Here is a 27,718-nt window from a genome sequence, read left to right on the forward strand (position 1 = left end):
GGGGGGTTAAAGTGCACAGTTCTGAAACGCTATATAGTTATATAAAAGAAATAAATATGGTTTTATATACAGTGTGGGTCATTGCACATTATTTGAATATTGCCCAATAGTAGAGATTGTATTCAGTGTGTAACAGATATTGGACATTGAGAGTAATGAAATTGCACAGTACAGATATTGTATTGTAATAGAATTGTATTTCAGTATTATTAATATGTTTGGTCAGGAAACAATCAATTCCCCTAGTGTGATATTACTTTTTAATATTTAAAATAATAATTAAAAAAAATTATTAATTTCCCCCGTCATACTGACAGAAACAATGAGATTATAGGCCTGTTTGAAATCATTTCCATTCTTTACCCTTTGTCATTCACGTTGGACGTTAATCTCTAGATCTCAACATTCCCGAACGCACCTGAACGCAGCATATGACCGAGCACTCAGCAGAGAGAGGGAGAGGGAGAGAGAGAGGGATTGGGATCGAGAGAGGGAAGGAGGGAGAGACAAGCTAAACAGGTGGTCTGAAAACACACAGAAAACAATGTCGTCCGGCGGGGAGAAGCGGAAAGACCTTCAGACCCCGCTTCTGTAACGGAATACCGGCACAGCTGCGGAGCCGAGCACACCAACAACCCATGCTCCTGTTTTATTTCCACGCGGATTCCTCCTCATCCTCCTCCTCCTCCTCCTCTCGGTTTAACTCCGAATCTGGGCAAGATCTCGGATACTAGACCATGAAAGTCACGGTGTGTTTTGGCAGGACCCGGGTGGTGGTGCCGTGCGGGGATGGGAATATCAAAGTCCACACACTCATCCAGCAGGCTGTCATGAGATACAAGAAGGCTATCGCCAAGGTACGTGGAGCGGCGGCCACTTTGGTTTCTTGCAGCTTTTGTTTTCCTGGAAACTGTTGTGACGTCCCGGGGGGGTGCTCCGCACGCGCACTCAATATGGCGCTAACTTAAAATAAATGCAAAGAAGAGCGAACGGTTGTCCTGTGCTCGTGTTGCACGGTCTGTTCAGCTCACGGGCTCTCGTATATTCTGCGTGCGCGTGCTGCTCGTCGTGCTGCTTTCAAAGAAAGGCGCACCGCCATTGTGGTTCTTGTGTTTGTAAAGCCGCAGAAGTTCCTAACTGGCGCTCAGCAGAGTAGTCTGTGGCTTTGTTGGAGCCTTGAAGGAGAAAGTGGGAGTTTCTGACATATATATTTATACATATATATATATATATATATATATATATACACACATAGCACGACTTCGTTCCCCAGTTGTAAGAGCTCAGTTCATGCCTCTGAAAGTTGCCAGCAGAGGTTAGCCTACTAGCAAGCTAGCCAGCAGGCTGCAAAAGTAAGACTGAGTCTGAGGCTTCGGCTTAGAGCAATGTAGTTAGCAACAGGAAAGTCCTAGAGAGTCTAGACTCTCTCAGTTCGTGAGTGTCTCTCACGAAAAACGTCAAAAGTCCCCCTCTGTCGACTTGTGTTGAGCTCATTATGATGGCAGAGACAGGAGAGTTAGCTAGATTAATGCAAGTAATGTCACAGAAGTTCAGCCAATTCAGTGATGCTTCAAATGCAAAATGGGGAAGAGCAAGAACAAAGGCCTATCTGAGAAGTTGTGTTGCATTATAGTTTTAGACTAAATGCAGAATTTGCCAAGAAGAAGCTGCATGGCTGTCTGAGCAGGCACCAGGCCCTGCAGGGTAGGGAGGGAAGCTGCAGTGCCAAGCTCCAGCTGACTGGTGGAGGCATGGACCTGGCACATAAATCTCGGAGATGAAAGTGAACCTAAAGTAACCAACCTTTGAACCAGCTCCATGCGTTATGTGCAGTGTTCTCTGGCTAGATCAGATAAGAGGGGACTGGGGGTACGAGAGCATCATAACCATGATCTTTTCCTTGATCCTCTGTCCACCAGAATGCAGTAGAACTCACCCATGTTTGCCATCAACATCACTATATCTTTTGCTTGAATTCCTTCAAAAGTGCAACTCTGTTCTTGTCCTCTTTAGTCTATGTGTAATTATTTGGCCAACCGACACTACTATGATCTTCAGTTTCCATAATTCATATTTACATTTGAAATTCCCACTGTAAAAAGGTCAGGTTATATGGAAATTTGTCTATATTCACAACGTTCCACTTCTGTGATTGTTCTGTTAACGGGGCAAATTCCTTCGGATGTCCTTCTTTTTGGCCAGATGTCCGTCCCCGTCCGCTTTCTCTGCGTTGGCGTTCTAACCTTTGGTGGATTTCTGAAGACTATGGTTACCTGGTCCTCAGGTCTCTGCAGGGTAAATCCAGACAGCTAGCTAGTCTATCTGTCCAATCTGAGGACTATGGTTACCTGGTCCTCAGGTCTCTGCAGGGTAAATCCAGACAGCTAGCTAGACTATCTGTCCAATCTGAGGACTATGGTTACCTGGTCCTCAGATCTCTGCAGGGTAATCCAGACAGCTAGCTAGACTATCTGTCCAATCTGAGGACTATGGTTACCTGGTCCTCAGATCTCTGCAGGGTAAATCCAGACAGCTAGCTAGACTATCTGTCCAATCTGAGGACTATGGTTACCTGGTCCTCAGATCTCTGCAGGTAAATCCAGACAGCTAGCTAGACTATCTGTCCATCTGAGGACTATGGTTCCTTGGTCCTCAGGTCTCTGCAGGGTAATCCAGACAGCTAGCTAGACTATCTGTCCAATCTGAGGACTATGGTTACCTGGTCCTCAGATCTCTGCAGGGTAAATCCAACAGCTACTAGACTATCTGTCCAATCTGAGGACTATGGTTACCTGGTCCTCAGTCTCTGCAGGGTAAATCCAGACAGCTAGCTAGACTATCTGTCCAATCTGAGAAATGGTTACCTGGTCCTCAGGTCTCTGCAGGGTAAATCCAGACAGCTAGCTAGACTATCTGTCCAATCTGAGGACTATGGTTACCTGGTCCTCAGATCTCTGCAGGGTAAATCCAGACAGCTAGCTAGACTATCTGTCACATCTGAGTCTTCTGTTGACGACTAAAACTACTTCTGAACGTACACATGTTCCACCAAAACAACTTCCTTCCTGAGACTATTAAGCAGAGGCACCGCGGCTCCGTCCGGTGCCTATAGCACTAACCAAGACAATTGTGATTGGTTTAAAGAAATGCACATCAACCAGAGCAGTTTTTTCTCCAATCCCAGAATGCTGTGTGGACTAGCCAGACCCTCCTCTGCAATGCTGTGGAGGAAGGTCTGGCAACGCGAGACTAGATGGTAATTTATTTTTGGCTTGGTGTCCAGCCTTCAGTTAAGGTACAATGTTAAAACAGCTTGTCAAGATTCCTAAATAATTAACACTTTGTGCCCTTCCATTTGCTAACTTTAAGGCCGTCTCTTTTTGTTGCGATGAGAGTGACCTAGAAGTCATCTGGATCCTCCTCTCCTTTTTGAATAATTCAGTGTGAGCAGTCAGAGGAGAGCAGGAGAATATCTCTGTGTAGCCGAGGCAGGTAAAGATCTGCTAGTGAACCCTGCAGTGTGCCTGTGTAGAGAAGTTACCAACTCTTTCACTTAATCTAAAAAAAAAAGGCTAAAAATCTTTCTTTTTACAAATGTTTGTGCGTGCATGCATGCATTTTTGTATATATTTTACTCCGTATAACCGAACAAAGTATTATTTTATGTTTCTTTTGCACGAAGCACATTGTGTTAAATTAACTTGTATGAAATGTGCTATAGAAATAAAGTTTGATTGATTAATTAACCCTAACCGGGATTTTATTCTTTAATCTTGAATTTAGTTTGGTTCTCAGATAGTTGAGAGAAGTTAAGTAAGTTCCCCTTGAAAGTGGCTGACCATGACAATTGGATATTGTATCACTATATCAGTATGTTTCTTTATTGGCCAGTTCTCCATAGAGTTTTGTAAATGAACTCTTTTGTTGTTACCAGTTGAAATCAGATCGCTGTCATATCTGTTGTCCTGGTCCTGTGTTCTGTGAAAACGAGGCCACATGTTTGATTCTCTTCTTCTTCAACGCTTTGATCTAAAATGCTAAAACCAAAAATAAAACCACTCCTCATGAACTTCTCACCCACAACAAAACATACTGCCTTAAAATACAAAAACACCCTGGTTGTTTCGTCACCTCAGACGTGCGTTTATGGCTCTACCACACCCTGCCTACATTCATCTGACCGAGGTTGGGACTTTTCACGTCTCATGTCTGGCGAGTGTCTCAGAAAGTCTTTTGGTCACAGACGTTGGAGATCACAGCTATTTTTGGTTAGCCCGCCCTAATAAGAGGCCCCAATTTAAGTGTGTTTTAGTGTTTGTATGAACCTTCTCGTAACTTCCCCTGTCATTAGAGAGGAATGCTTCCTGCAGAAAACAACCAAAAAACGGTCCACTTCTGAGAGCCTTAAGCCACCTCCTAACTGGAATTAGAAAGATGAGGAAACTAGTGTACAACACTCACACTCTGTTTTGCCAGCTTCAAAGTCTGTGAATGTTTTGACTGGGGATCAACCAATATGGATTTTTTTTGTGCCGATTCTTTTTCATCAGCCGAAGCCGATGACTGATACGGGCTGCCGGTTGTCTTGAGCTGATATTTGGAGCCGATACTGCTTTTGCTCCCTCAATTTACATCCTAAAAATGTAAACCCTGCCACACTGGATTTGTTTTGGGAATCTGCTCTGCCATATCTTTAAAAATAATAATCCAAAACACAGATCTGTGTCATTTCTGCAGTCATCTTCCACTCATATCACCCAAATGATGTGTGCAATGTGCATGTGGTTAACTGTGCAAGAGTGAAAGGCTTTCATCAACATCTAACACAGCCTTGATGATGCGTTACTTGCTGACATATTATAAGACAGATATAATCAGAGCACCACTAAATGTTCTTTTGGTAACCTATTTAAGAAAACAATAAACCTGAGAAGTAGCCAAGTAGTTAAAATAAAGTGCTTGATTTGTAATTTAAAATCAAATCAGTCTTGACTAGTTTTGACAAGTCCAGTGGCGTCTGATTATCCTCCCCTGCTGTTTTTCCATCCACAGATCATAGGGTAGATCCTCACCAGCCTGACTGAGTGTGGCAAGCGTTTAAAATGACACCCTTGACTAGAAAACCGTCTGGCAGTTTACCGCTCCAAACCCACAAGTGACACATAAGCATAGGCATGTCAGAAGAACCATGAGATTTCTAACGCTCCGAAGCCTCCTGGGGGATATCAGGTGTCTGGATTGTTGTGTCCACACCACGGCACACTGCAGATTTCCTTTCTTAGCCTCACACTGCTGGAGTTTCCTCTGGAGGAGTTGGCTGTTGTGTACACATCGTTGAGGCAGACAGATTTAACTTGACTTTGACCTGTTGCAGGTAACAGCAGCAGTATCTGCTGTTGGTCTGTATGAGTAGCTTTAACATATAGGGCCTTCTCTTTCACCCGGCGCAGTCTTTGCTGGTTTAAGACAGATGCTGTTGTCAATTTCCCGTCCAGCGCCCACGTTGTTTTAAAGCAAATGTACCTGTGCCCATCTGTGAACCCATGGGCGTGCTGGTCTTACTCCTAATTAGCACCAGTTGCGGAACGTCTGTGGATCCGCTCCGGAACAGCGACAGTCACTAGATTTCCGTTAAAGTCAATGTGTGTATTTCCACTGACGGCACAGCACACAACAGAGTGCGGGACAGGAAGTCAAGCACAGAAAAAAATAAAACATCCTGTTAATTTTCAAAATAAAATAGAGCGTGCTCACGGTGATCCTATCTCCCTGCACTACACCTTGAAAACAGCACAGAGTTGTTTCCCCTCTACTCCTCTGGATGGAGACGAGCTGTTGGTGGTTTTGTGGTTCTATCCTACGTGAACTTGCAAGATCTTCAGCTGTCAGCCGTTCTGCAACAAATCCTGACCTGGTGGGTGTTGACGGATGGCGGAGCACATCCACAGCTGTTCTGCAACCAGTGGAAATTAAGAGTTACAGGGAGGTGTGTTCAGGTGCATTCTGTGCGTATTGCTATCTTGAGGCAGCAGAAAGGGATCACGCCATTGATCAACAAAAACTTGGTCTAGGGTCAATAGCGCAGCATTTTTAACATAAAATTAGTAAAATGCATATAGGCTCTTGCACAGCGCGCACATTATGTACTACATATATACACAAACATGCAAATATTACAAATAAAAATTTGACGGTGTAAATCCTCCATCATAACAGCAATGCTCCAAGGTCCAAATACGCCTGGCTGTTAAAGGGAATGGGACAGGACCTCTGATTGGTTGATTGCATGTTACCCAGAACACACCTCTGATTAATGAAGACGCCATGCGCACGGACCCTTTTTTCCGCTGTCAAACTAGCAAAAGTGGATTTGGACACGCCCTTAACACACCTGTGCCAGACGCTTCCCGCACGCAGTGCGCTCGGATCATTAAAACAGGGCCCTCAGTTTTAAGTAGGATTGGCTATCAAGAACAAAAAATAAGATTCCAATGCAATGTTTTTTTAATTGTTTGGAAAATTGGCCTTCAAATCCAATCATCGGTAAAAAATTTCACATGCGCAAGCTCATTTTTATTTTAGGATTATGTGTGGGGCTTTTTATGGCCTTTAATTGACCAGATAGCTTGAAGACAGAAAAGGAGAGAGAGAGGAGGGATGACACGCAGCAAAGGGCCGAGGGTCAGATTCAAACCGGGGCCGCTGCCAAGGACTGGGCCTACATGGGGCGCATGCTCTACTGGGCGAGCTGGTGGTCGCCACAACATGTGAAAGTTTTGGTTTCCATAGCGACCACCGTGCTTCCAGGCGCTCGTTGTGTTGCAGCCATGGAACACAGTAAGCTCTAAAGTGTGGCTTTATTTTTCTTCCTCTGTAACACTGTCAATCACCCTGGAATCACAATACAATGTTCCCCTTATCTGTGAAATAAAATCCAAACAATGGCCAACAATAGTTTTATTAGGACTGACTTCAAATTCTGGGTTCAGATGAACTCCTCGGCGCTGCAACTCATGTCTGCTTCCGTTACTGAGCCGGAGTTGCTGTCTGCAAGTTGTTTGTCACTGACCAACAGTGGAAAATTGTAGATTGTGTTCAATCTACAATTGCATCAAAGAAAGGAATACATTTAATTCTCACATTTGAGAAGTGGAAACCTGTAAACTCTGGCATTTCTTTGGTTAATGAATTACATAAAATCATATGACAAATCATCTTCTAATCATGCTAGCCATCAACGCTAACTTCTGGTGATGTTGAAGTTGAAAATTTCAAGATGATGAGATGTCCTCCAGAACAAGAATGTGTTTGAAAAATGCCCTGTGGTTAATGGGTGTTCTAGCAAACCAGAGGGTATATGATTTGGCAGGAGAAAATATGTTCATGTGTGAAATTGACAGTTCACAGGTTAAGTAAAAACAACAACAAATTATCCAAAGAAAGACGGATTCACATTTGAGCAGAACTGTTGTGGTCTGACTCCAATCTGGCAGCCTGGTTTTAATCCTGATGTCATTCCTATGTGCTGCAGTGGGCTCAAGCTATCATTCAATTCATTGCACAAATGGCTGTTATTAATTAGTGTGCCGGAGCCTTTGATGGAGGATGAGGCCTGGAGATCAGCAGTCCTCCATGCTGTGAGTCTTAACTACCGCTGTTAAAGTCTTACAGCTTAACATGTTCGCCACCAGAAATGTGCCACGTCTTCAAAGGAAAATCTTCATTACCCATGGGAAAGTATGTGCATCACTGTGTCAGCTGCCACATCTTCCAGCGGAGGGTCGCCGCTAACAATCATGTAAAAAGAAAACAACGAAAGTTTACTTTTCTATCAAGCACCAAAAAGGTTTTAGCATCAACATTGAAACGTCCTGAGATGTGACTATCGCGCATGCGCACAATTGCAACGTAGACGATGAGACCCAATAGTGTGCAGCCCTAATCTACACTACTACTTTTTGGTTTGAAAACTAATATCTTTTGCACCGTTTGAGCCTTGCATCCATACTTATCCGGAGTTTCCGATCCCCTAAAAAAGACGCTTCAAAACACTCCTGCTTTTTTTGCAATTGGTGTTCTTTCTCCAAAGTATTTTCTGTATTTACAACCTCTACATCCCTGATTTTCTCCTGCAGAGTAACGTCAGACACTCTGCTTCTTATAGACACCGGCACCTGCGTGCCCAGTGTATGTGAATGGTCATGTGATATGGCTTGTCAGAGATGTTACTATGGACGGAGATTAGTTCTGCTACCTCAAACCTCATTGGTCTACTTACCCAGTTGCTTGTCTTTGTTCCAGTATTTAGTTAGGTTGAACTGCATCTGTTTATCACAGTTGCCAATAAACGATATAGCCGCCCATTTTGTCCAAGGGGGTAGGCGAGCGTCCACAAAATGTATCTCCTGTGGCGCCAATTTAATGCTACCAAGCACTCACCCGCCGTTAGCATCCCATTGACTCCTATTAATTTTGGAGCCACTTTGACAGCAAATAACTTTACATCTGAAGCATTTAAAACTTGAGGTTTAATTACTAATGTTAACTAGCGTGTTAGTTAGCAGTAATTAGCCTGTGCCTATGTTAATGTTAAATAGCATGTTAGTTAGCAGTAATTAGCCTTTGTTAACGTTAACTAGCATTTAGCAGTAATTAGCCTGTGTCTATGTTAATGTTAACTAGCATGTTAGTTAGCAGTAATTAGCCTGTGTTAACGTTAACTAGCATGTTAGTTAGCAGTAATTAGCCTGTGTTAACGTTAACTAGCCTGTTAGTTAGCAGTAATTAGCCTGTGTCTATGTTATCTCCTAACATATACCTCTCCGTCTCTGCTGATTGGGAATGATTGAGATTTCCCTTGCACAGCTACCAGAAGACTTACAACTTTTAGACAGGTTGCTCATGTCACAGCTACGTCTTCAAGCTCAGTTGGAGGCTGCGCAGTAACGCTCAGCGTCACCAGGAAAGAGCTCCTAACAGACTTCACTGGTGTCCGCCAAGAGCAACAGGATCTGTTGGTCCATTTCTTTAACTGTCTATGATTGTTGACGGCTGCATGGTAAAGAGAGAACCATGTGCAACAAGTTTTACAACTAGACCTTGCATGGTTTTCTCTCCTTGCTTTTTATCTCACCTGTTTACTTGCTAACAATGCAATATGGCATTGCAAGTGTTAAAATGCTTATTCTGAACAGGAGTTATATTATTCCATCCATGGGGCATGCTCATACCATGCATATTTAGTTTAGATACTGTATGTATTGTCCAAGGTTAGGTGTGGACAAGTGATTTGATTGGAGCTAAAGAAATGTGAGTGTACTGTTAGTGTAGGTGCAGTATATCGACCCCATGTTGGGTCAAATGCTCAAATCATTTTACAGTTCATCTGTTTGATCCTCATGTCACCAGGCTGTACCAGCCAGGGGTTCATGCTTCCAAAACGGGCACAGTGCGGGATTAAAAGCTTCACCGATGATCTCCCGGGCCGCTGCCTTTGCCCTTGACCAAACTACTGTGAAAAGGTCCTAAAACATGACCTGGCACAGCATTTAATTTCCTAAAGGAGTACGGGAAGGAACTGAAGAAAGGTAGCCACGTGAGGCTTCCTGTGTGAAACACAATCTCTGCAAATGTTCTTGAACATGAGAATTACATCAAATTATTGACATAACAGAAAGAGCTTCAAACACCAGGAAGATGATTACAGTCAGCAGCTGCACAGTTTATCATCGATTATTTACCTCAGGACATGAGACTCGCTTTATTTGTTTTTGCCATTTAATGATGTTGGCATTTCTAGGTTTCCAACAAGGCTTCTTTGCTGCGCATTTTAGATTTTTATTTCTGTAACAACTAAATAACACTGATTCACTAAGTAATTTACACATGTGATCTGTCATCCCTACTATTGTTTGACATCATGATGTTGATGTGATAATAGAAATGCAGAGAGAGAGAGAGAGACTCATTTGAAGTTCATTTGCGTTTAAGAAGTTGCACATGCTGTTGTTCACAATTGTGACAGTAAGAGCAACCGTTGACTATAATGCCATTCCTATTTCCAGTACAGTACCCTGTGTTAAAGAGTGAAAGGGTCATTCAGCACCCTGCTGGAGATTAAAGAATATTTCACCAACTTAAAATATTATTGAAAACGTACCAGGAAACCCTTTCATATTGTCTCATAGAATGCCTGCTACAAGGTCTTCCATGGGTTATTCTATAGGTGCAGAAATCCTCCTCGAACTGAATGTTCCACTTGTTGGACAAGTTTGCTAGAACATAAAGTACCGGGGTGCTGTCAAAACCACACTTTCAAGTTTTTAATCCACATCAACCACTCTTCACTTCAGCAGGAATGGATCCACTCCCATTATTTACAAGTAATGTAGCACTTGGAAGGCTATTTTTTTAATGGCCCCATGACATGGTGCTCTTTGGATGCTTTTATATAGACCTTTAGTGGTCCCCTAATACTGGATCTGAAGTCTCTTTATATAGACCTTAGTGGTCCCCTAATACTGGATCTGAAGTCTCTTTATATAGGCCTTAGTGGTCCCTAATACTGTATCTGAAGTCTCTTTATATAGACCTTTAGTGATCCCCTAATACTGGATCTGAAGTCTCTTTATATAGACCTTAGTGGTCCCCTAATACTGTATCTGAAGTCTCTTTTATATAGACCTTAGTGGTCCCTAATACTGTATCTGAAGTCTCTTTTATTAGACCTTAGTGGTCCCATACTGTATCTGAAGTCTCTTTTATATAGACCTTAGTGGTCCCCTAGTACTGTATCTGAGTATCTTTTATATAGACCTTAGTGGTCCTAATACTGTATCGGAGTCTCTTTAATAGACTTAGTGGTCCCCTATACTGTATCTGAAGTCTCTTTTATATAGACTAGTGGTCCCTAATACTGTATCTGGAGTCTCTTTTATATAGACCTTAGTGGTCCCTAGTACTGTATCTGAAGTCTCTTTTATATAGACCTTAGTGGTCCCTAATACTGTATCTGAGTCTTTTATATAGACCTTAGTGTCCCTAATACTGTATCTGAAGTCTTTATATAGACCTTGTGGTCCCTAATACTGTATCTGAAGTCTCTTTATATAGCCTTAGTGGTCCCTAATACTGTATCTGAAGTCTTTTATATAGACCTTAGTGGTCCCTAATAGTGTATCTGAAGTCTTTTATATAGACCCCCAGGTTGGGGGAACCCATATTAATGTCCGCTGCTGTGCTCACTACACATAACTCGCTACACGGAGAACCGTGAGGGCAAAACATCATCTAACTGTGGTATCAGTAAATTCTCTGTTCCAGCTCAGCTAAAACGACACAGAATCCGTCAGCCCGTTGGCGTGGGGTTGATTACCGAGCCTGTTTGTAGCCGGTAGGTTACGGCACTCGCGGCGGTGCGTCGCTGCCGTTCATTAGTGCAATGCTGAATGAATCTAGGGGAACTATGGATATTTGGCGTTATTTTTGGAATTTAAAAATAGGTTTTGGCTTGACGGGGGTTCCTGTTGCCCTGGCCGCCTGCCAGCCCTGCACAGTTTTAGGGGAAACACTGGGGCTGTCCTCCATAAATTCACTCCTTTATCACACATTTAATCCACAGATTTGTAAAAGTTTGTTCACAAAGAACCATGCAGAAGCTCCACTTTAAATCTTGTGTTTACCAGAGATGTGCTCGAACGGCGCTTTTGAAATGCTTTATTTAGCAAAAAGCATAAAAAATGAACTAAGCGACTAAAGAAATCTGGGTGGAATAACACCAGTTAGTGTGATTTGTTATAATACTGTCGGAAGATAAGTATGATTCATACTTTTTTATGCAGTTAAAAACAACAATTGACCAAGTGCTGTACAGTCAAAGATAACTACATAATGAGATAACTTCCCCATATCATTCAGCCCTTGTCATCACTGACGCTTTTCCTAAATGATCCCAGCATTGAAAACGAGCACAACACATAAAACTGTAAAGGTAGTCTTTAATGTACCCTGTTGAGGGGGGGGGCTTCCCAACCAGACCAGACCATAGTTAATGAGAGTCCAGATCATAAGAATTAATGACACGGAGCTCTTAAGTGGTTTACAGAGTGCTATGCAAACAGATTACTTGAACCCTGGCATGGGTCCAGTCAGCTGGGCATTGGCACCCTAACCATGTGCACCAAAGCTGGCTACATACGGAACTGGTCCCCCTGCAGGGCCCCGCAGACTAACAAAGTCGGCCAGAGACCGACTGACAACACTATTTTGGGTGACGGATGCTTCAGAAAATTATCACCCACACTTGAAGTTCTTCTTAATGAGTGCTTGCATCACAGGGTGGTGTTTTAGATTTCAAGTCGTCTCTCCCCCACCACCCCCCATCTCCCCACCCCTCCTTTTGGTTCAGCTGTGGACTTTCTTCCATAAACAGCGGAAGCCGGATTGTAAACTGGTGCAGGGAAGAAGGATCAGGAAGCTTATGAAAGCGTTTTATGATATCTGCTCTGCTCTGATGGTTTTTCTCCACCTTTGTCTACCAGGCCTTCCAGCTGGAAGCCATGTTTTATTTATGAAAGGGAGTCTTAGTGCGTCTTCCCAGAAGAGTGTGGAAAACCAGGGTTGGATGCTGAGAAAGCTTGTGTGTTTTCAGGAGTATACGGTCATTGCAGAAGCCAACCGCAAGTGTGATTATTTTACGATGATTTGACTCCAAGAAGATTTCATGACTTGGATGTTAAATACAAGTCTTGTTGAAGTAGGTCTCCACCGTTAGATACACTGCATATATGCGTCTGGCGTGACCATGTTATTGAAGTGATTAGCAGTTTGAGTGATTGCCTGCAGAACAGTGTCATTGCTTGTGCCGAGAACACTGCGTTGTATTCACCTCTCTGTTCAAGTCATCTCAGGTTGAATTCACTCTGGAGTTTTGTGGTTTGAGCCACAGCAACATTTAAATAACTGATAGTTATCCTAAGCTGGCCAAGCATAACGGAGTAGTCATCAACTTTCTTCCATAACAAACACGGAGCTTACAAAGCCCAGACATTGTCTCCACGTAGCCCGCTCAGAGGAACAATGTTCTCTGTGGACTCCTAGTCTTCTGGTCATGAGTGTATTTGAAAAATGTCTCTCTCTCTTTCATGGCGTACCACTTTGACATTGCTTCATAGTGCTGCCAGGCTGACCATCTGGGAATACTCAAAACTCCAATCCTTTACTTAATTACATGGCTGCAACTTGAAAAAAGATTATTTGTTAATTATTGTGTATCTATGAAATGTCAGAAAATAGTAAGACACGCCCGTCACAATGTCCGACTAACATTCCAAAACACAAAGATGTGAAAGTTTACTTTCATAGAACAAATACATTTTTCACACTCAAGATTCCTTTTTTACGATGAACCAAATTAATACCAGTTTCGTTTCCTAATTGTCTATTTCATTAAGTAGTCATTTGAGCTGAACTTAATTAAAAAATAGCAATATCACACTATAAGGTGACCATGTACTGAAGGACAATATTTCCCTATGAAATATAAAGGAATAAAAATATAAAGTAGCACGATACTCACATAAAACACAGGTTTGTCAGAATTGGGGCTTATGTAGTAGGAGCTGAAAAATAAATAAAAAGTTTTGTGCTGTAATGTTGCAATTTTTTGTTGGTACCAATATCGAAGCTTTTTGAACAATACACAGCCCTGCTTATGTTAGTATCATTCTGAGATCTAGTAACATGGCAACAGCTAGTCTGACTGGACAAGAAACCTGAGCAGTGAGAGGATTGGAAAGGTTAGCTGATCTTATTTGGAAGACAAAATGAAGCCAGTAGAAGAAAGTAAAATGATTACCCAAACTCTTTAGAGATGTCACTTTACATTCAGAGCACAGTTATTTGGGGTACTCATAACTGATATAGTTGATGGCCAACACTACAAAAAATACAGAACGTACTGCACTATAGCCCTTACTATTATACTTGGGTGCTTAGTTAGAAAATTAGAGTTTTCTTTATTCTGACCAAACGCCATGTTTGAGGAGTCCAGTCAGTACGAGCCCCATCGGCCCCCTCCCCCATCTGCTCATTCAGTGGGACTTTTGACCATAGTGTCCACTAAATGAAAAATGAATGTGCACTTGTTTTCGGCAGGCAGGCTGGCCTTGTTCACAGGCCTGAGTGTCGCTTGTCCACCCAGCGGACAGAGGGACTGAAGTGTCAAGGACTCTCTGTGTGGAGCGCGGAGCACAGGGAGAGGATTGTCCCTGAGGAATTTCAGGACACTGAACAAACAGCAGCCGAGCTCACATATACAGTATCCCCCAGTGCAGCCTGATGCCGCCTGGGGATGGGATGGGGTCTGAGTAGGGATGGGCGGTATGGAGGAAATCAAATATCACGATACCTTTGACCAAATACCTGGATGCCAATATTAGGCGATATTATATGTCTGACAATAGGTACTTTCACAAAATAGTTACACAATGACATTTTAGTTAAATAATCATCAATAGTTTGGATTTAATGGCTAAGTGGGTAAAGTCAAACAGAACAACTATTGTGGTAACTTGAGCAAATGACATGGCTGAACTGTAATGCAGCCTTTTAAACCAGGAAAAGACAACACTTGTGTCATATCACGATATCCAAAGTTTAATACTAATAATAATATCTAGGCTCATATATCGTTATTGAAATATTCTCAATATATTGGCCTGCTCTAAGTCTGAGGACTTCATTTTCTTACCAAACGGTTACTCTCTTCATGTTGTATTTCTGCTCTTGTTTTGTTTTGTGGCCTCGTAGTTTAGATGCTGGTTTATTATTTTCTGAACTTCCTGCGGGAGTCTTCCGACCAGAGTCTTAAAATGTGATTTTATTTTCCCCTCCTAGCAGAGCTTGTTGTTCTCACCCAGCGGTTAATTGCCAGCAGTGAAATGAGGAACCTGGTGGTATAGTGGTGTAAAAAAGAAGAAGTGCTAAGCTCAGGCCAACAAGCATGTTCCCCATGCAAACCCAAATGCATTTCGAGGGAATGGAGGCCATACATCGGCAGAGTCCAAATATTTGAAGCGTGGTGATACTTGGAGACGGGCGTGAGGTTAAGCTTGGACACGGAAAACCACATGCTGCTCTGAGGATGAAGAGCCCGCATTAACATAACCTAATGATTTATGAGTGTAGATAATGATGTCCCTTGAAATTGAATTCAGTACTTAGGCTGATGAGGCTTTGTCTGCTAAATATAGGACAGGCCGAGCAAGAGCTGTGCCTCTGACAGATAGTTATTGGCCTTTGGGCAGAGCGGAAGCATGGTGGCCTTGAACGTCACTCTTCATAAGTGTGACATCTCTCCCTGCTGTCCTGGTTGCTCCTGGAAACCATGGCTCAGGTGGTGGAGCAGTCACCTACCAATCGTAAGGCTGGTGGTTAGACCCTGACCCAGCAGTTCCATGTTGGAGTGTCCTTGGGCGAGACACTGAACCCGAGTTGCCCCAATGCTGCGCCATTAGAGTGTAAATGTGTGTGAGTGTGTATCTGATGAGCAGGTGGTGCCACTGGTACGGCAGCCTCGGCCACGGTGTGTGTGAACGGTGAATAGTTTCTCTACTATGTTAAAGTACTTTCAGTAGTCGTTGAGACTAGAAAAGCGCTATATAAGAACAGTGCATTTACATTTAAGTAAATTTGACTCTTTATAGATCTATATATCTTTAGAGATCAGGTTTGAATGACAGGCCGATTTCACTGTGTATGATAGAGGAGAGAAAGACTTTGATTTATTGCCTCCTCCAGACTCCAAGCCTTTATTCTCTCCTGGGTGTGTTTTTGACATGGCTGGTCTGCACATGTCAGGAGGCAGTCTGCCCAGTGATTTAAAATTCACCGTTCACACAGAGAGGCTGTGAAATAATCAGAAAATCAGGGCTTCACATTGCCCGATGTGTTCTTGGGTAATATGGCAGTAATTTTAAGAGATAAGACGGACTGTTCATTGTAATTTTTAAGGCAAAATTAGTTCTTCCAGATTGTGTCACCTGGAGATATGAGTGTATGTGAGACACACATGCTGCTCAACAGGACAATCTGCTTTCTGACTGACCAGCTGATGATGCAAGACTCCCTCATGTCTGGATTTGAGCAGCGTGTTTTCCCTTTCCCTGTCAACGTGGGTTTCTTGTGTAGACCTTGGCATGTTGGTGTTCCTACGCCTGTAAACATCCCTCATGCCCTTAGCGCCGCCACACAAACATCACGATGAGTGACAGATCCAGTGGATGATCTGCGTCTCTGTGCTGCCTGTCAGACATGTGGACAAAACAAGATGTCTGATGCAGTTCAGACTGTCGCGTCGTCTGCCTTCCTGCAGCTTGCATCATCAGTGCAGCTGGAACTGACACAGGACTGCAATTGTATGTTGGAGGACCTATGTACAATGGAAGAAATATAGATTTTATTTATCAATCAAATACAATTTGTTCAATGGAAAAAAAGATTTCTTTTTTACCCAGACGTTTCAAAAATAATACATTTCAAATCTAATTGCAATACTGCAATACCCTCATATAACCTAGACTGATGGTGCGTTCCATTTGTGCTCTGAAGTCGGAGGAAGTGAATCTGCTGGGCTGCCTCAGAAACCACAATAATTTAAACGCTTCTGGTAGATAAACGGACCCTCAGTGTCCAATATGACCACAGGAAAACAATATCTGACCACCTGATTGAGCTGCAGAGCAGAAGAGAGGTTGCGTTAGGCCCAACAAACAAAAGAGAGCAGGAAAGATCAGTGCACATAAATCCCCCATGGGACTGAGGTTATTGAACACGGCTGTGGTCTACTGGGTGCAAGGTTACTCTGTTGCCTTACAATTACAGAAACCTCTGATTTAATTAGCTGTAAAGTACAATAAACATTCAGGAATAGTTTTGGAGACAGTAGAGCGGAGAAGGGAGGCTGTCTTCACCAGCGGGGGAGTATGAAGATGAAAGAGGAAGCAATAACTAGGTGAAACTAGAAATGGTGTCAACCAAAACAAGGGGAAGAGCAGCTGTGGTGAGGAAACACTGTATGAAGGGTTAGCCGCCATTTAATTAGAACTCAGTCCAGGGGAAACGTAGAAGTAAAAGAGCTGTGAACACAGAAATATATAAATAAAAAAAAATAAATGACCAGAAACACAAGTGAAGGGGGGATATTTTAGACCAATAGCAATTGTGGAAATACCTAAACTAGTGCAGCCTGTGAGCCTGTTCCAGCACAGGGTTTTAGATATTTGGGGTTATTTTGGGATATACAGTGTTATATCAGGAATAAAGTGCAACAAGGATGCTGTATTGCGTCTTCACAGAATGTCACAGTAAACCGAAGGATACAAAGGAAAAGACCTTTTCATATGAATGGAAATGTTAAGATTAGCTCTTGATCTAACCTTGGAGATTCTCTGCCACATATTGGAACAAATGCTCCAAAGATCTTTTAATAGTTTGCTGGGGCAGCCCTAATCGGTACCCTTATCGCTGTCCAAATGTAGCATGGTAGCATGGAAAAATAGACAAAATGCTGTTCACACTTACTCATCTTTTACTTTATTAGGTTTGTATTTGTGAAAATAGGGCTGGGCAATATATTGATATTATATAGATACCAATTTATATGGCTAGATATCGTCTTTTGTTTTGGATATGTAATATCGTGATATGACCAGTGTTGTCTTTTCCTCATTTCAAAGGATAGGTTCCAGTAAAGTCCGCAAATATCATTTTTTGATCTCACCAGATTGTTCTGTTTTGTTATTTGCCTGTACCCACTTAGTCATTATATCCATGTTACTGATGGTTATTTATCAAAAATCACATGGTGTAGATATTTTGTGAAAGCACCAGCAGTCAACACTGCAATATCGCCGCAACATAGACATCAAATCATTTAGTCAAAAATGTCTGGATGTTAGATTTTGTCCATATGACCCAGCTCTGTGTGGAAGTGTTTGCTTGTACAGACATCCTCTCCACTTTTGTTCTGTGTGAATGAGTTAAACCTAAAGACATGGCCTTTTGTAGCAAACAGTGATGGACTCTTAATGCGACTTGAATGCAGCTTATCACAGTGGTGACAGTCGAGGCAGAAAAAGCCATTCGCTGGATAAAAAGCTTACTGTGTGTGAATGAACTGTGTCAGCTCCGGCCTGGGACCGCTGCCTCTTTTGACATGATCAGACAAGATTATTTGTGTGTCTGTGTTCACCTCCTAAGTTTGCCCTCTCACACACATGCATTAGGACACCAAACCATACACGCCTGGCATTTCAAAGAGGAGGCCATTTGTTGGAAACAAGCACCCCATTTAGACTATGTTGATCCACGTATTAAGCTGTGCCCAGAATCTCTACCCATCTCTCCGGAGCCTGGGCCTGTTCACTCTTCTGCACTCTGTCACCTGAAGTCAATGCATAGGCATCCGGAACTTGTAACATAAGATGGCAAGGGTGTCAAAAGGAAAGAATGGGAGGCTATTCATAAAACCTCTAAACAATAGCATCCAAGTTAAATAAAATTGGCAGGGCATGTGAAAGATATATGACAAAGTGGCCTCCGCAGCCTATGGTTTGATGATGGTTTTTATAGCGCCAACTTTAGTTTTATTACCATGACTTTGAGTCTTTCCTAAGTTGATCCAAGTCCCCTTGGTTGCTTAAACCCAGCCACACCTAAACCATATCAAGACAAAACTCAGACGGGTCTATTCTGGAACACCAACACATTTCCTGTTTTGGTCAGTGAGATACTTTTCCTCATCTCCTTTACTTCAGCTTAGAGCCCGATCGATATTATCGACCGATATTAGGCATTTCCCGATCTCTCGGCATTCACAAGGGCCAATTTTTGTTTTTTTTTATATATTCAATCATCAGAATGATTTATAATGACAAATAATTTTGATAAATGAATATTTAAATAAAAACGGACTGTCAACCATGTTATAAGAGTTGGCGTTGCATAGTCTGTCCACCAGAGGACGCTCTACAACGTCCCTGTTAGTGATGGCGTTGCATAGTCTGTCCACCAGAGGACGCTCTACAACGTCCCTGTTAGTGATGGCGTTGCATAGTCTGTCCACCAGAGGACGCTCTACAACGTCCCTGTTAGTGATGGCGTTGCATAGTCTGTCCACCAGAGGACGCTCTACAACGTCCCTGTTGGCAACTTTTTGTTATTGTGTTTTTGTTCAAAGGACTTTAAATTTCATATCTTAAATTTGTATTTTTATACATTTTATTTATCAGAACTTTGTAGGGTTTTGGTGGAAATCCCAGCGGTGCTATGGACTCAGATATTCTCAGCGCATGGAGCTGCTGATCTATGCAGTCCAAAGCGATTCTAAGCGTAAACGTTCCAGGCTCTTCTTCTTGATTTACATTTGAAGTGTCACATGTCCTCCTTATTCCTAATGCCTGCTGCAGTAGCTTGGCCTGCTGTGTCACAACAGGAAACCCCCGAGGCATTCTCATAGTTGATGCCTGGGCATTTCTGGGATGTCAATCAAATGGCCAGATTCCTCTGGCTCTGACCCACCAACCTGACGGCCGACCTTCTTCAGTCGAACTAATCCCCTCGGAACACACTGAAGCGACGCCAACTTGAGCAAACGTTCTGCGTGTGCGTAAAACGTAAGATTTGTCCATAACAGCAGGTGGTGCTAATCTGTATTGCCACCCAAAAAGTTGAAACCGGCAGCTGATTGGACAAACGTGTCACGTGGGTCTGGGTTCCCTGAAATTTCAAAACCGACCATAATGGTGGTACGATCTCATATTTTACGAAACATACTAAGGAGAAAGAGGCCGTGCAGCTGAACCTGAGGGTCAGTGTAAAAGATCTTTGTCAGATTTTGAGATGCGTTAGCACTCCACCAATCAGATTGGTCATTCAGGCCGATTCAACGAGTCAAATCAGCCCAAATGAAGGCCGACAGCTCCTCTGACTGACAACGGCACAGAACACACCAAACAACCTTGAGTCCCCGTCCTCGCCAGACTGCCGGCCGATAATCGGGTCGGCGTGTCAGCGCCTTGACAGAAACTGACCCACTCATCTGTCACACAGATGAGTGCACAATACTGGTCACTGTGCAAGTAGGTCTTTACTGTTTAACTGCATATCGATCAATGGTGCTTTCAAGATTATGAATTTGCATTATGGATTTTGTGGAGATAACTAGATGGCTGTTTGACGTCGCTTTTGCTGCTGTGTTGTTGTTGTTTCCCCTCCTTCCCGTCTGTCCCCTGTGTTTTTATTTTTCATTGGTCCTGAGACACTTTCTCATGTCTCAACATATTGTTTGTCTATTGTTTTTAATTTTGAGATAAAAAAATTTGGACACAAAAACAACTAGATGGCTGTTTATCCGGCTAAGCTTACCAGTTCTTTAGCCCTTTGTCTTTCCTTACCTGTTTGGGTTTAAGCGAATGATTTTCAGTGGAGTTTGGGTTTTGAAAACTTGGTTTTGTCGACTTCTTTGGTTTCCTCACTCGTCGTGAGTTTGAAGCTCGGTCTGCCCTGTGTCCGGCGAGGCTTTGTGAAAGCATGGCATGGAGACAGATTCTGCAAATACCTCTATCTTCACCATCCAGACTCGATGGATGGAAAAAGCCTCGCTCCCGCCAAAGATTGGGACGGCTTGTGCCCGAGTCCAGCTGGTTCTCTATAAACAGCACATGAATTATTTATTTGATTTTGATTTTGATTTACTCCAACTTCTCATTTTAAAGGGGATTATTCAGCCGTTTCTGAAGACTCATTAAGAAAGGGAAAGTTATTTTGCAGACAATGTTAAAGAAAGACCAACTATTCACGTCCTACTGAGACAAACATACAAGAAAACACCTTAAAAGGTGGCTGTTTGGCTACAAGACTGCTGCAGTAGAACGTAGAGGAGTAGTGACCTTTGGCTTCTCTGTAGACCTGGGCAATATATGGATATTATATCAATAGCGTGATAGGTATCGTCTTAGATGTTGGATATCGTAATATGGAATAAGTGTTGTATTTTCTTGGTTTTAAAGGCTAATTTACAATAAAGTGATGTCATTTTCTGAACTTACCAGACTATTGTAAATAATAATAATACATTTCATTTAACAGCGCCTTTCTGAACGCTCAAGGTCGCTTTACAGACAATAAAAGACAGATACAGGAAACAGAAAAGTGTAAGGAGTTATAACAAAACAAATAAAACAAAAAAACAAAACAGGAACAGTGTATTTACAGATAAGCGAGCTGGAACAGATGGGTTTTTAGTTTTGAACAGGGGGAGAGAGTCGATATTGCGGAGGTCGGGTGGGAGTGAGTTCCAGAGCTGGGGAGCAGAGCGGCTGAAGGCTCTGCTCCCCACGGTGACAAGTCAGGCTGGGGGGACAGTGAGGTGGATGGAGGAGGAGGATTTGAGGGAGCGGGAGGGGACGGCAATGTGTAGGAGTTCAGATAGATATGGAGGGGCAAGGTTATGGACGGCTTTGAAAGTATGGAGAAGGATTTTAAATTGTATTCTGAATTGAACTGGAAGCCAATGGAGCTGCTGAAGAACCGGGGTTATATGATGAAATGAGGGGGTTCTGGTGATGACACCAGCTGCTGAGTTCTGAGGAAGTTGAAGTTTATGGAGGGATTTTTGAGGAAGGCCAAAAAGGAGGGCGTTACAGTAGTCAAGGCGGGAGGTGACGAGGCTGTGGATAAGGATGGAGGCAGTGTGAGTGGTAAGGGACGGACGGAGGCGGTTAATGTTGCGTAGGTGGAAGTATGCAGACCGGCAGATATTATTTATGTGTGACTGAAAGGAGAGGGAGGAATCGAGGATGACGCCCAGACTCTTGACCTGAGGGGAAGGGGAGACCAAGGAGTTGTCGATTGGTAGAGAGAAACTATTGATTTTGGATAGGGTGGACTTGGTGGCTACGAGGAGGAGTTCGGTTTTATCACTGTTTAGTTTAAGGAAGTTTGAGGTGAACCAGTCTTTTATTTCAAGTAAGCAGTTAGTAAGGGACAAGGGGGGGAGCGAGGAGGTGGGTTTGCTGGATAAGTAGAGCTGGGTGTCGTCTGCGTAACAATGAAAATGAATGTTGAATTTGCGGAAGATATTGCCAGCTGTTCTATTCTTATCCTTTTATTAACCATTTAGTCATTATATTCACATTACTGAATATTATTTATCAATAATCTCATTGTGTAAATAGTTTGTGCATGCACATATAGTCAACACTACAATATCGTTGCGGTATCAATATTGAGGTATTTGGTCAAAAACATTGTGATATTTGATTTTTCTCCATATTGACCAGCCCTACTTCTGTCAACCGCTTTCCATAACAAAAGCTTTGTCTGCCGTCCTGTGTATCTATGTCTGTCTCATTGGACCAGACAGTTTCCTGACCCTGCGCTTATCATCTTACATCACCAGTGCTGCGACTCTCAGAGGGTAAATGAGTGCACGCACTCGTTTGGGTTCACTTTTCTGCACGTATGCTACTTTGCGAGCTTCCAATGCACACAAATCTAAAGTGGAATAAAAATTTCAAGAGTGGATCAGAAATGCTTAGCCTTTAAGCTTTCATGGGATCCTGTACAGCAAAAAATAAACCTTTTTAACCTTCTTTGTTTCACATGCAAAGAACATGTTTAACTAAGTCTAAGTACAGATGAAGGGATTTTTAAAAGAAATGAAAGACTGCATTGTCTTAAACATTTTGGCAATGTTATGTACCTTCAACAGGGGGACAATGATTTTAGTAACACCCTGTGTACCGACGTACTTTACAACCATGACTCACTTTTTACCCAAATGCCCAGATGGATGTTACGAGCTTCCCAGGTTCTGCCTGTGTGATTTCATCATATCTCCTGGAGAAGTAAAGGAAACTATCTCATCTCATCTCATCTCTTGCTGTAACTAACACCCCCCTAGTTTTTTTCTCCAGACTCTAGAGGAGGAAACTGCAATCTGCATCTTCATCTCCCAGTGCTCCAACATCCCAGCTCTATTACCTCCCCCACCATCTGCACAACCCACTTCTTTAAATATGTCTCTCTCTCTCTCTCTCTCTCTCTCTCTCTCTCTCTCTCTCTCTCTCTCAGAGCTTTGATCCACATATGGACATATGCTTGAGCTTTCATGAAACCGTTTGTCTTGATTTTAAAAGCTCAGTCAATAAGTTGATAAAGTCTCTTGCAGCAAGATGTCCCAGATGATATTTGCTCCTTTTTTTTGCTAAAAAATGTTTTGCTTTCTCACAGATTAGTCATTTCCAGTTGTTTGTCTTTCACAGTGAAATGTAAGCAACATGTTCAGAACACAAAGTAAGCCTTTCTAATGTTTCATATTTAACTTATTTATTTATTTAAGGAAGTAGTAATGCAGGTTTGGTGATGATGACCGCATTAACATAGAGGTGAATAAGCAGTAGTCTGTGTAGTGCATAGGGGTGGAACATTACCCAGAAGTCCCTGTTCTGTTCATACCTCGGTTCAGACTGGATAGGATTGGACAGGATAAGCAAAACAAAAATGCAGGAGGCAATTTTAGTTTTTGTTGTGCCTGTCTCAGGCTGTACTGCCTAGTGCCGTACAGTCTCTCCCCTGAGTGTGTAACGTCAGATGTAAACAATAAGTAGCCCACATCATCTCCAGACGCCATCTGGAACTTACATACATAACACAATCTGCTATAAAACTTAAAATACAGCATCTCTTATTTATGAAAATGCAAATCACAAAATTCTACTTAGGTGACACCTTCATCCACAAAAGATAAAAGAAAGTATTGTTGGTATTAAGTGCGACATGCAGGCAGACCTTTCTAGTTTCAACCAGGGGTGGGGGTGGGGGGGGGGGAATCAATGCAGCATAGTATTGCGATATTTTCAGCGCCACCACTCGCCAAAGGCTAGGCCAATCATCAGTGGCCGATGGAGAATGGAAACTCCCATGCTATAAACTGCACCGAGACATATCAATGCACACCCCCGATGCATTAAAAAAAAAAGGATAAATCATCAGAACCAGCCGCTCCATAATAAAACCATGGTTAGTCCTCCGAAGCAGCCTTACTGGACCGGTTGCTCCACTCCCTCCTGCAGCATTGCCTCCATCTCTGTAGCTTCTGTAATCCACATTGAGACCCACAGCAGGCGTGTTGTTCTGCGTTGGTTAGTTCCTGTCTGGAAATTCCCAGAAGGCATTGCTTCATTTTTACTTTTGCAGACAAATAATCAAGTAAATGCAGGTAGATTTGTTTTATTTCAAGCCATGTACGTTTCTTGAACATCTGATCTGAATGAGTAAATTTACTTCAAAACAATGCAGACTGATGTAAAGGTTGTGAAGATGACTCTACTGGTGAAGGATTTGGAGAAGTCAAATCAGTTTGCCAGAGAATATTATTATTGATGCTTAAAAGGTGGCCGAGAGAAATTATATGGTTCGCTGTTTGCAATTAAGGGGCCGCATGGCTGGGACAATCATGCAGCTCTCTGATTGGCCGGCTGGCCCAAACAGCCCACAAGGCCCCGCGGACCATCTGCCCAAATGCCAGATTACCAGTCCGTCACTGCTAATCGGCCATGTTAGGGCGCTGCTAGCTCGAACTCACTCACTGGACCGGAGGTGGCGCTCGACTAGCGGCTACAAAAACACAGTGTCCCCCACTATAAACTATAAAAAGTATAAATTATTAAACTTATTATTATTACAGAGCTTCAGAGCTAAGGCGGGGGCTACAGATTAGGTGTCTCTAAGAAACGTGTATCTAACATTAAGTCTGCATTACATTCATTAATTTACCATGTATTCGGTGTGTACATTCATGTATCGGACCGAGACACCCGTACCATTTCGGTTCAGTACGCAAACCTGTTCTGTTCCACTCCTAGTACTTCTGCATTGTGTAGAGTATTTCACATGGACACCAGAGTTTGTGAGAATCGTGACATCTTGCTTGCAGGATAAGCATATTGTCCTGCCCGTCCGCCCCACACATGGACATGCACATGCTCTTTCCTCTCTTACGTCCCTCCATGTCCTTTTTCAATAAACTTTGAAAGGGTTTAGCTGTCAGCTCCCTCTGTTTGAAGTGCGTCCATAAACATTACACAACAATGTCTGTGAGACATCAGTGGCTGTACTGTACTCTATTTTCTGCCTGTCCGGGCCTGTTTGTCCCCGTCTCTGTCTGTACAGGCCTCCATAGTCCCCACAGATGTGAAGTCATGGGTCCACACACCACACCTTGACATTGCAGTTCTGCTCAGACCACTGCCTTTAAAAAAATAAATAATTACCAATTACTTGATCTGCAGGGTAGGGATCGCGTCCTATCCAGGTACGATCCTTCGTCAGATAGTCCAGGTTTTGACTTGTGGAGCCCCTACACAGTCTGATCTGATACTACATCAGACCTTTCACTTCAGTGGTTCCCAAACGTTTTGGTCCTAAGTACCCCACCAGCCCTGTCAGAGGAACCCATGTCACATCTTTTAATTAACTACTTGTTTGACTGTTCTATCAGTTCTTCAGTGCAATACTATAGTACTGCATTACTTTTAGCTAAAAGTTCCTGTGTACAGGTGTTACAGCTGATATGTTCTTTTAATAAAAGCATAATTAGTTGAGCTAGTACAAGAATCCCCAGCGGGGACACCATTACACCCATAGTAATCAAATGAAATCCAAGTCAAACGTATCAGAATTTAAACATAAAAAGAACATTTTACTTAATGCTATTTATTAAAATACGCATCATGCAAATACAGGCTATTTCTTTTGCAGGCTTGTGAGATATAAAGTATGGCAAACAATGATAAAGGGATTCTTACTCCACTTCTTTCTTTGCTTCATTTTTTCCTTTTTCATTGCTCTTGTCTTTGACTCAAAGGCCCATGTCATGAAGTACGATCCTCTCCTGCAGAACCCTCGGGCACCCTGTGTGTCCCATTGGAGCTATATTGGTCTGCAGACCTCCTCTGCCTCGCTCTGATATTAGTTATGTATAGTAAGATGTATAGCTCAGCCTACAATGTTGGCTTTTCTCTTTGCTGAGCTTTATTGTAATACGGCTGATTCAGTTGGCAGTTATTCCTGAATGCTGTCAAACTGTCACATGATGCTGGCAGACAGAGCACTGTTCCTGCCTCCGTGTGCGAGTCCATGTTTTACAGAATAATCCTATGCACCGCTGTCTGCCCATTGACCAACTGTTCCTACTCCTTCTGCCCCCGCAAATCCTCTGGTACAACATCTCCCAATCCCTCGAGTAACACCCAGCTTCATAACAGGATCAGCTATGTGCGTAACTCGTTTTTTATTCAGAGATTGGCGACATTTGGGCTTTAGGTGTCACCAGATGCTTTTATAGGAGAAGCCATTGATTTTTGCTGTGACTCACCTCCTGAAAGCCTTTTAATCTGGGATAGGAGGAGGACTGGCCAAGGTGTGTGTGGCTTCGCTCAGAACATGTTTGGACCTGATGGAATACAAAGTGACAACAGCTCCAATGGCCTTTCAAAAGACCGAATATTCAGGGATAACAAGGCCCTTGTGTGTGACGATGTGTCATAAAGTAGTGTATCAGAACTAGGGATCAACCAATACTGGTCTTTCAAGGCCAATACAGTCCCGTCTAAAGACCCATCTCTTCTGTTCTGCCTATCCTTAGTTTTTTTTATTTTTATTTTTTTATATATATAGTGATCTACTGTTTCTACTCTGTAAAGCGACTTTGAGCTTGGGAAAAGCGCTATACAAATTCAATTTATTATTAATACGATTTATAAAACAAAACAAAAACAACAACCGATATTTGGAACATATATGGATTTACATTGAAATTAAAATCTTTCAGTCAATGGACTGTTACAAATCCGACTTATTTTATTTATTTTGTTGGGGGCATTTTTAGGCCTTTGACTGGACAGCTGAAGCTATGAAAGGAGGGGAATGACATGCAGGAAAGGGCCGCAGATCGGAGTCAAACCCCGGCCTGTTGCGTCGAGGACTATATGCTCTATATATGGGCGCCTGCTCCACCAACTGAGCTACCCGAGCACCCAAAACTTAGTTACTATAGCTTTAAAGCATTTAAACTAAGTAATGACAAACACGCTGTTAGCGCGTCCACATGATACAAGCCCACCCCCAGCCCCTCCACATGGTTGCTGCTTGGACATGGAGGATTAAAAAAACACGATGGACTCTTCAGAAGAGGTCATTATCTTCACTCGAGCGGGAAAGTCGCCGGACGCCACAATCTTCTGAACATGGTCACACTGAGAAATCCAGAGAGTTGTTAATTAGATTTGTAGCAGCTCACTAGGCAATGGCTGGAATGCAACGGATGTTCATTGATATCAAAAAGTTAGGCAATAAAGCTTTAAGCAATTATTTAATGAATGAGAAACTTTCATCATAATCCCCAGTAAAAGAGTCAGATAGTGTTGGGGAGGGGCATGAAGTCAGTCTCATTGGTGAGAAACTGAAGCAAAGGTACTGACACAGAGCTGTAGCCAAGCCAACGTAGAACACTTTATAATCCATTAACTTTATCAGTTATCAGGCAAAGAAAACACAATACAGATAATCTGCAAACTGCCAAAAAAAAAAGTGAGCCGATAATCAGCCAGGGTCCACAATCGGCCAGGGTCCACAATCGGCCAGGGTCCACAATCGG

At 42.7% G+C, this 27,718-nt stretch overlaps 1 protein-coding gene across 9 annotated transcripts in view; it reads left to right on the plus strand.

Moving 5' to 3' along the window:
* Nucleotides 1-473: 473 nt before the first annotated feature.
* Nucleotides 474-27,718, plus strand: part of pard3ab (par-3 family cell polarity regulator alpha, b) — a 351,497-nt gene continuing 324,252 nt past the window's right edge. For all 9 annotated transcript variants that reach the window (XM_032532544.1, XM_032532550.1, XM_032532546.1 and 6 more), the window contains exon 1: nucleotides 474-857. In XM_032532544.1, coding sequence (XP_032388435.1) covers nucleotides 738-857 — 120 coding nt within the window. In that variant the 5' untranslated portion in view covers nucleotides 474-737. The remainder of the gene's footprint in view (nucleotides 858-27,718) is intronic.

The sequence above is a fragment of the Etheostoma spectabile genome, chromosome 12 (assembly GCF_008692095.1).
Source record: "Etheostoma spectabile isolate EspeVRDwgs_2016 chromosome 12, UIUC_Espe_1.0, whole genome shotgun sequence".
NCBI classification, from domain to species: Eukaryota; Metazoa; Chordata; class Actinopteri; order Perciformes; family Percidae; genus Etheostoma; species Etheostoma spectabile.